The sequence below is a fragment of the Cryptomeria japonica genome, chromosome 2 (assembly GCF_030272615.1).
Source record: "Cryptomeria japonica chromosome 2, Sugi_1.0, whole genome shotgun sequence".
Classification (NCBI taxonomy): Eukaryota; Viridiplantae; Streptophyta; class Pinopsida; order Cupressales; family Cupressaceae; genus Cryptomeria; species Cryptomeria japonica.
The window spans coordinates 120,462,502-120,471,594 of NC_081406.1; the positions used below are offsets into that span (position 1 = coordinate 120,462,502).

The 9,093-nt window shown below is 36.3% G+C and overlaps 1 protein-coding gene across 1 annotated transcript; it reads left to right on the forward strand.

Annotated features, from left to right (window-relative positions):
* Positions 1-2,455: 2,455 nt before the first annotated feature.
* Positions 2,456-5,818, forward strand: LOC131049908 (LRR receptor-like serine/threonine-protein kinase GSO1). The gene is made up of 2 exons (XM_057983992.2): positions 2,456-5,018; positions 5,126-5,818. The coding sequence occupies exons 1-2, from the start codon at positions 2,489-2,491 to the stop codon at positions 5,506-5,508; spliced, it is 2,913 nt and encodes a 970-aa protein (XP_057839975.2). The 5' UTR covers positions 2,456-2,488; the 3' UTR covers positions 5,509-5,818.
* The last annotated feature ends 3,275 nt before the right edge of the window (positions 5,819-9,093 follow it).

Consider the following 9,093-nt stretch of genomic DNA (forward strand, 5'->3'; position numbering starts at 1 on the left):
CACTATGCATGCCAATGTAAGAACTAGAATCAATATAAAAATAGGAATTGAAGATAATAAAAATTCATCATTCTAATTCTGTGAAAACCTTTAATAGAGTGAAAAATGGATATACTCTCAATAAATAATGCTTAAACATTTGTTTCTCATTTATTTAGCATCTACTTGCTTGAACCAACACTATAATTTTAAATATGAAATGGAGGATTTTATTTCAATTTATAGGATTTAGGTGAAGCAAATGAATGGATAGCATTCTATCTTAGATCAAGATACATTCTATCAAAGGTGTTCAAAGTAGATGTGATACGTGGTAGCTATTGTTGTTCAACTAGCTTATTTATGTATTTAATTAATTAATTTAATCAAAGAATGCCTCAGCCCTAGAATAGGGTGCCTGATGCCCCTATCTAGGTATTTTGGACTCAACATTTGAATTATGAGTGTCAACTTTGCAAATAGTGGGAAATTTACCTCCAATGTAGGCCTTCCATGGAAATTAAACCCGAAAATGTGTAAGTTACACGTAAATACAACTCCTTCTCTTATTAAAACTCTAAGTCTTTTAAGTTATCTTGAGATAATCTTATGAGAATTCAATCAATCATATTCAAGGAAATTAAGCACATATCTACAATCAAGAAGAAATAAGCATTCATGTCTACATCTTTGTTTCAACAATCATGATCAATCATAATGTGTTCCTCAATGATAAAGGCATGCATTAAATATTCAAGAAAGATCAAGCCTTATTTGAGACTTCATGCCAAGGGTTTCATATCTAAGCAAATATTTATCAATTCAAGCATTTGCATTAATTTTTTAGCCTATTTTTGTTTCTCGGACAAGAACTTTTTTCACCAATCATTGCTGTAGTGGAGGTATGATCACCAACACAAGGTTTGACTTAGGAAAGCCCCCATAGAACACAACCAATTTTCCTCATTTTTGTGTGTGAAAGTTCAGATTCAATGACAGATTGTTATAGGTGTGTAGAAAAGACAATGACAAACATTCCTAGAATTTGAACAAGTGGAAACCCCTGGACTAGGATGCTCAACACATGTGCCCAATGCTTTTTGGATGAATTTTAGAGAGTGTGATCTACAGGATCTCTTGACTATAAATCTACTTCATTTTGTTTGCACAAACACCTTTAGACTAAGACACCCAACACACTAGTATTAACATTTTTGGGCTTAGATAGTAGCTATAGGTTCCTTTCTATGTCCCCTTTCTAGATCTGGCTCATTGTATTGATTTTATTATAGACTATAATTCACTGTTATTGCCGAAAGATCATTTTCCTAACGTTAAACCAAGATCTTGCATATTAATTTCAAAATCTCAAATCCATTGCATCCTCAAAAAAGTAACATAAATCTAACTGTTCAAATCTCCTATTGGGATTGTAATTAGACATCATTTATGTTTCCCAATATTATGTAATAGAAATTTAAGATCTTAGTTTGCATCATTTTTAATTTTTGTATTTCAAAGATTGAATTAACTTTATTTTTTAGGATTATTAACTAACTTGATCAAATATTATTTTTTATTAAATTATTTGTAGATAAAAAATTTAAATGGAATAATTTTTTATTTTGAATGCTTGTGGGAAAATTATTTATTTTAATCAATTAGCTAATAAAGAGCATTTATATTTAATTTTAATAAAGTCATATAAATAATGCAAGGAAAATTATTTTAATGAATGAATGTGGTTAGGTTTTGAGATGGGCGTAGTTGTGAAAAAAATAGTGTTAGCGAGATTTCAATGTCTACACATTGTCGTATTAACTTTGAAGGTTGCATTGTCTAAGACATTTTACTGAAACCCCTAACAAACACTAAATTAGCAAGCAAATTTCATAATTATACAAATATATAAACTAAGTTATTTGAAACAACCAATATGTGAAGGGCAATTAAAAAGGCTAGATTAGATTTTCAAAAAAGATTACATTGACACACAAAAGATAATGTCAAATTTATCTCACTTCACTATTGCATATAATCGTCACAAAAAATAATGCCAAAATTATGCTAACTTTGCTATTACATGTTCATGTAACTTCTTGTACATATGTTTTATTTTTCTATGAACTCAAAATGATATCAAATATCATCCTCTTTCTATGCACTCTACTTAAACATCATCTGCCAAGACCGAAGCTATTCTGGCTCCAAAACAGAGCTTTCGTACAGCGTGTTAGCGACAGGTGAGTCAATCACAGCTGTTAATTGCAAAATCGACGGTGTAAAACGCATGACTAACATGCGTGTTAGTCAATCCGTACTGTCGTTTTGGAGCTAGAATAGATGCATCCATCAGCCAATACCAAATTTACACCATAAAAAATAAAAAAACTTATTCCTATTGGTCAAATTTACCTTTTTCACATTGTACTTAATTATATTTAACAAGAGTGGGCTGTCCTTCCTTCCTGTCCATTTGTTCTGTTAATACTATCATTCGGTAATTGCAATGATGGCCTGTTTTGCAGTTTATCTGGCACTCATCTCAGTTGTTGCAGTTAGTGTAAAGGCGACGGCCATCCCACGGGATGCGGAGTCACTTGTGGCTCTGAAAGAGAGCTTTGCTGCTTTTCCCCTTGACGACTGGCGTGACGGGGATCTATCCAACTTCTGTAATTGGACGGGCGTCACCTGTGACCACAAGAAGCAGAACGTAATCGCCCTCAATCTGCAAAACAAGACCATCTTTGGCTCCTTCCCACTACACTTCCCCATCTTTAGCAAACTCACTACACTGAATCTTTCGTCTAATTTTTTAACTGGCCAAATTCCATCCTCTGCCTTCGCGTCTTGCTCTGCTCTCGCTTTTCTTGATCTGAACCGCAACAATCTCAGCGGCACTCTTCCGTTATCTCTCTCCAACTGTACCGCCCTTAAAATCCTCGACCTGTCCTTTAACAAGCTTACTGGCCCCGTACCTTCCAGCCTCTCGAAGCTATCTAAGTTAGAGCAGCTCAACTTCCGCGATAACAATTTCACAGGGCCAATTCCTGATTCTCTGTCAAACTGTACCAATCTGGTATTGCTAGATTTATGTTTCAACCTTCTAATCAACGGAACCATACCCACAGGGCTTGGCCTTCTCACCCGACTGCAGAAGCTGGGCCTAACTGGTAACCGTATCTCTGGTCTCTTATCCGCGACCGTTATCTCCAATCTGACTCAACTCCGGATATTGATGGTGGGACAAAGCAATATGACCGGCCCGATTCCTTCATGGCTAGGCCAAATGCCATTCTTGGAACAGCTATGGATGGGAGCAAGTCTATACGAGGGGAACATTCCTCCTTCTCTCGGGAACATATCGTCTCTCTCCCTTTTAGCCCTCTACCAGTCCTGCCTCACCGGTAATATTCCCAAAGCACTCGGCCAACTTTCCCGCCTGACCGGATTGAGCATCTCACATAATTATCTCACAGGCTCTCTTCCGGCAGAGCTGGGGAATCTTACAACTCTACAGCTTGCACGAGTGAACGCAAATTCATTAAGCGGAAGTATTCCGATCGAGTTCGGCCGACTAAAATTCTTTCAGCAATTTGTAGCAGAATATAATAACTTCAGCGGAAGGATTCCAACGGAGCTGAGCAATTGTTCGGCCTTGGGTCTTCTCAAACTCAATGGCAATCAGCTAAGCGGAAGCATACCCCCACAGCTGGGTCGCTTACGCCTCCTAGCGGAACTCAATTTGGAGCAAAATCAATTGTTGGGAAAGATACCGGAATCGCTTTCAAACTGCACCGATCTTCAGGGTCTGTCCCTCGGCTACAATCTGCTACAAGGTAACATTCCTCCCGCTATTGCAAGCCTGAGGAATATAGTTCTTTCATTTTCAATGCCCCGGAATCTACTCACTGGAAAAATTCCAGCAGAAATAGGGGGTATGAACTCTGTTACTGTGATAGACCTGGCCGGCAATCATTTAGACGGCGAGATCCCGGCGAGCCTTGGAAATTGCGTGGAGCTGCTGCAACTGAATCTTTCAAACAATAAATTCAGTGGTCAAATTCCGCAAACATTGGGCTCACTTATTACTCTTACGAACTTGGATCTCTCTGTCAACAATTTATCTGGTCCCATACCGGGTTATCTTGGTGACATGGCGACTCTCCTGTTTCTGAATCTTTCTTATAACCATCTCTCTGGTCCTATTCCCAACCGGGGTGTGTTCACAAATCGGTCAGCCAGCTCTTTCATTGGGAATTCTGATTTGTGCAGTCTAGAATGCCCGAAACAATCAGCTCAATCCTCCAGCGATCTCTCGAAACTATCCAAGTTCCTTATTATCTTGGGATCATTTGCTTTTGGAGCTGTTGTTCTAACAGCCATGGTGTACTTGTATGTGCAGAGGAGAAAAGCGAGTGCTTCAGACACCAATTATCGGTACCCAGGACAGAAGGATTTGGCTTTAGTGAAATTAAATCACAACGAGCTGTTTCATGCGACTACTGGTTTCAACGATAAAAACATAGTCGGCTCAGGTAGAATGGCAACCGTGTATAGTGGGAGGCTTAATTTATCAGGCAGTGAACGAGCTGTAGCTGTGAAGAGATTCAAGGAGGAAATTGACGGCAGTGTTGCAGTGAGTGAGAGCCTGATTGCTGAAATCCGAGCACTGGCCGCAACAAGACACCGTAATTTAATTCGCTTGTTGGGCTACTGTTTGGCGTCAAGGAGCATTGCTTTGGTTATGGAGATGATGCCCAATGGAACCTTGGCCTCACACATTCAAGAAAAGACGCTAACCTGGAGCATATGCCTGAGAATTGCACGGGGCGTGGCTCAGGGATTGAAGTACCTTCATTATGAATGTCCGCAGCCAATTTTACACTGCGATTTGAAACCGTCGAACATCCTGCTGGACATGGACTTCGAGCCCGGGATTGCCGATTTCGGGATTTCAAAAATTCTGAAAAACGATGACTTGAGCCGTGGATTTAGCACCTCCAATTTGCAAGGATCCATTGGTTACATGCCACCAGGTAAGTACGTCTTGTCTATGACAACCCCACTCAACCCCACTCGAAACAATTGGTCTTGTGTATTTTTTAAGATCAACATTTCTTGTTTATTTGTGTTTTTTTTTCAGAGTATGCATTGAGTGGGAGAATGACAGCGAAAGGAGACGTGTACAGCTACGGAATTGTGATTTTAGAAATGATCTCGGGACACAATCCCACGTCCGAGATGTTTAGTGAGGAAAATCCACTTCCAAAGTGGGCACTGGGGACTTCTGTGAATGGCACACCATTTCAAGTAATTACTCCTCATCTTCACAAGCTTCAAGACGAGGCAGAAGACAGGGAGCAAGAAATGATTAATATGGTGCACCTGGGATTGGCCTGCACCTCACCCAGACCTGAAAACCGCCCAACAATGAATGAGGTAGTTAGAATTCTCGACAGAATCTCGGATGCCAATACAACAACTACACTTCCTTCGATCATGAAGCTGATTGAATCAGCTCCTTAGGTTAGTTGTTACGTTTGGTTTAATTTCTAAGTTTTGATTTCTAGGTTGAAAAGTGTTAAACACTTAGAGTTGATGGACATTCTCTAGATTTAATATGTTGCTTATTGTGTGGGATTTAAGACTGATCGTTAATCTCAATGTGAAATTGTTTTGTGATGTAATTGTGTTTATCATATATTTAAGACTAGCACTTAAGAGTTGTAATAGATGTCAATTGAAGAATATTTGTATTTTTTTATAAAATTATGGAATGATTATACCATATAATTGGGTGAAGGTTCTTCTTTCTAATATATAAAGATTTTGATAATGATGTTTATTAAATTTTTTTATTCTAAATATTTATTATTTATAGTTGAATAGGAGCAATAATATTATGGATGAAATGTTATTGGAATTGTGTCATTCTTATCAACATATGTAATCAAATTACTTATTTATTTTCTTAGTTTTACAATTATTTTTTATAATCAATTGTCTAATGCATCAAATATTGTATTTTAAGATTTAAACTCAAAAGAGCGTTGGCTTCTACCTATGATAAATTTAAATCACAAAAAAGGAGGAATGCATTAAAATACAACCATCCAATCCAAACTAGTCTAGCATAAACTTAACTAAAGAAATTAGCCTAGCATCTTTTTGATTAGACTAATTTGTTTAATTAACTAATGATAAGAAATATATGTAATCAATTAAATAATATAAATTATTTTAGTTAATAAATGATAAAAAATTCATCTAATTAATTAAATAATTTAAACTTATTCAATTGATTATTGACAATAATTTGCTTGATTAATCAATTAAATATAATTTATTTAATTTATTATTGATGATTTGACATGAGGAAATAATAAGCAGTTTTGGAATGTCTAAATTTTTCTCCTCTTTAAAATAAGATCAAGACAAAAAGGAGTGACAACTAAGGTCTGGTACGAGGATGTCCTTTTAGGCGAGTAGGTGGGGTTTTTAGGCCTACATGATCACAAAATGAAATTAGGGTTGAGTATATGAAAAGAGAGATATGTGTTGAATGGGAGGAAAAATCTCAAATGAAGGGGAAAAGATGGAAATGGAGAGAAAATCTATAAATGTCCAATTTAGGGAAGGGGTAGAAATTTATTTTTTCCTTTGCCTCTAGGTTGAAGGAATAAATTGAGTCCACTTTTAGTCAAATTTCTATATGGAGCAAAAATATCAACAAGAATAGGAGCCCATTCATTGAAAATGGGCACCCACTTAGGAATGCAATCTCAAACCTAAACTCGTACATGCATGGAACATGTACCTATTATGATATGAGATATAATTACTAATTGAGTATACATTTAAAATGTATACACATTTAGGAGTGGGTGCTAGTCCCTTAAAGGTGTTTTTCCCTTCCTTATTAGCTTATTTTTTCTCTACTCACATGGTAAGGATAACTCAATAAAGCACTTTAAAATGGGTGCCAACATAAATAAACCTAAAAAACTCTTTTTTAACCTTCACCCTCTATAAGAGTCAATTTGTTTTGTTACCAAGTAGGTGGCTTTCTTATTTACATGGTTTTATGTCCTTTTAAAAGTTTTTTTTATATCTAAATCTAAATTTAGTTTTAAAACTAAAATCCTAAATCAATTAATTTACAATAATAATTAGGGCCCTTAGAACTTTAAAATACAATCTATAAACCCTAAATTTTAATTTTAAGGTTAGTAACTTAGAGTTAATTTGATTTAATTTATGATACTATTGGTTCCCAGAAATGGGTTTACACTGCTACGAAATAGAAACCAAGTTGATTCCTCAGAATACCTATGGAAAGCCACTTCTAACTATTAGTATGATTCATACTTGGACCAACTGTGACAAGGATTTACAAGTCTTCTACACTTCAAGCTTTGCAAAACCCGGGAGGGTAATCCCTTTAGTGAATTTCTTGATCTCTACACCGCACTCAAAGATTCACTAAAATAAAGCAGATTATCTCACAAACCGACTCAACAATAGGGAAAATTCTCAAGGATGGAAAACCCTTAAGTGATCCTCAACCTAACTGGAGCGTGAGATGGGTGTGACAACTTAAACATAAATAAAACTTGAAAAATATGTCTTGACGTAAAATGATTTGTGACAAACCATGCATAAGATAGACAAAAATTGATAACCTAACAACATTTGCTAGCATATACCAGTGCCTTACTCCATTGGGCTTTGAGTCTTTGAAACAACACTAAAACTTGACATAAATTTATCTAACAACTAATTAAATCATTGACGATATTGCCTTACAGTATCGTTTCATTTGCAATTTCTTACCCGAACTACTTATCAAATCCTCGTACAAGCATCATCTCTCTACAATTTCATTCAAGCATTTTAATTAACCCCTTGGGTTAACACATGGAATAGAAAATTACATACATAATAACAATGCAACAAGTAAATGAAACCCTTGATTCCATTAACTCAAAAGAAAATAAAGTCACACACAAGAGAATAAAGACTTGAAACTATATCTGTATTAATTTCAAAAGCTATCTTCTATTAGATAATAGAGTACATTCCATTTACAAAATAACCTACTTGAAATCTGAAACTAGCAACTACCTTGTATTTTTCTCTACAAAATGACATTATAATTTTTGCTATCGAATCATGACTTCCTACAACTAGAACCTAATCATGCAGACTGGACCTACCTAAAGAGGCTTAGAGATTTTGGAACCCTTTCTTATGACCTTGATTTCCCTTTTAAAAAATCAGTTTGAAACTTTGTCATAGATCTTGCCTAGCATGGAAAATCAAACGATCACTAATGGCCAATCTGCCATTGACCTTCCATCATGGCTTGTGGACCCGTTAAATATGTGATGTAGAAGCACCAAATCACCTTCTAACCCAACATTGTCAGCAACCTCATTGTCAGTCTTCTTGGTCTACCTCAGACATGTGGCATCATCTTGTGATGCCACGGTCCATATTCTTCTTGCATCTTCCTTCATGGGGTTATGAGGAACATTGGATTTGTTTTCTCTTTACCTTGCAGTCACAGTGCCTGCAAACTTTTGCAGATTAAAAATCGAGCACCTTTTCACCCAGATTATAACATCATCGTTAATTTGAAACACGTACAAATTGATGGAACCACTAGTAACTCGGGTTTTACCTCTTGAGAACCGGTAATATGAGGACTTTGGATGGTCCAACCACCAACTTACCCTTCTCCGCCAAGGACACGTGGCATAATCATGTGATGTCGTGATCCTTATCCTTCTTGCATTTTCACCCGCGAGGAAGCACGTACCGTAAGATCTTTCTTGCCTTTATTCACCAGCCGAAGTATTTAAAATTTTAGACTTAGGAAAAATATAAGGGGCCTTGTCGAAAAACAACTTAATGCTTAGGAAATGCAATGGCCCTGCCAACGATAACCGACCCTTTGTTTAAGTGGAAAAAGTAACGATGAAATATAAATAGCTTAGGGTTTTTATTTTACAAGATTTAATTAGAAAATCACAAACCTTAAACCCTAGACTTCTTTATTTTGACAGAGGACAAAATAAATCCAAAATGACCAAAACTTACCCAAACACA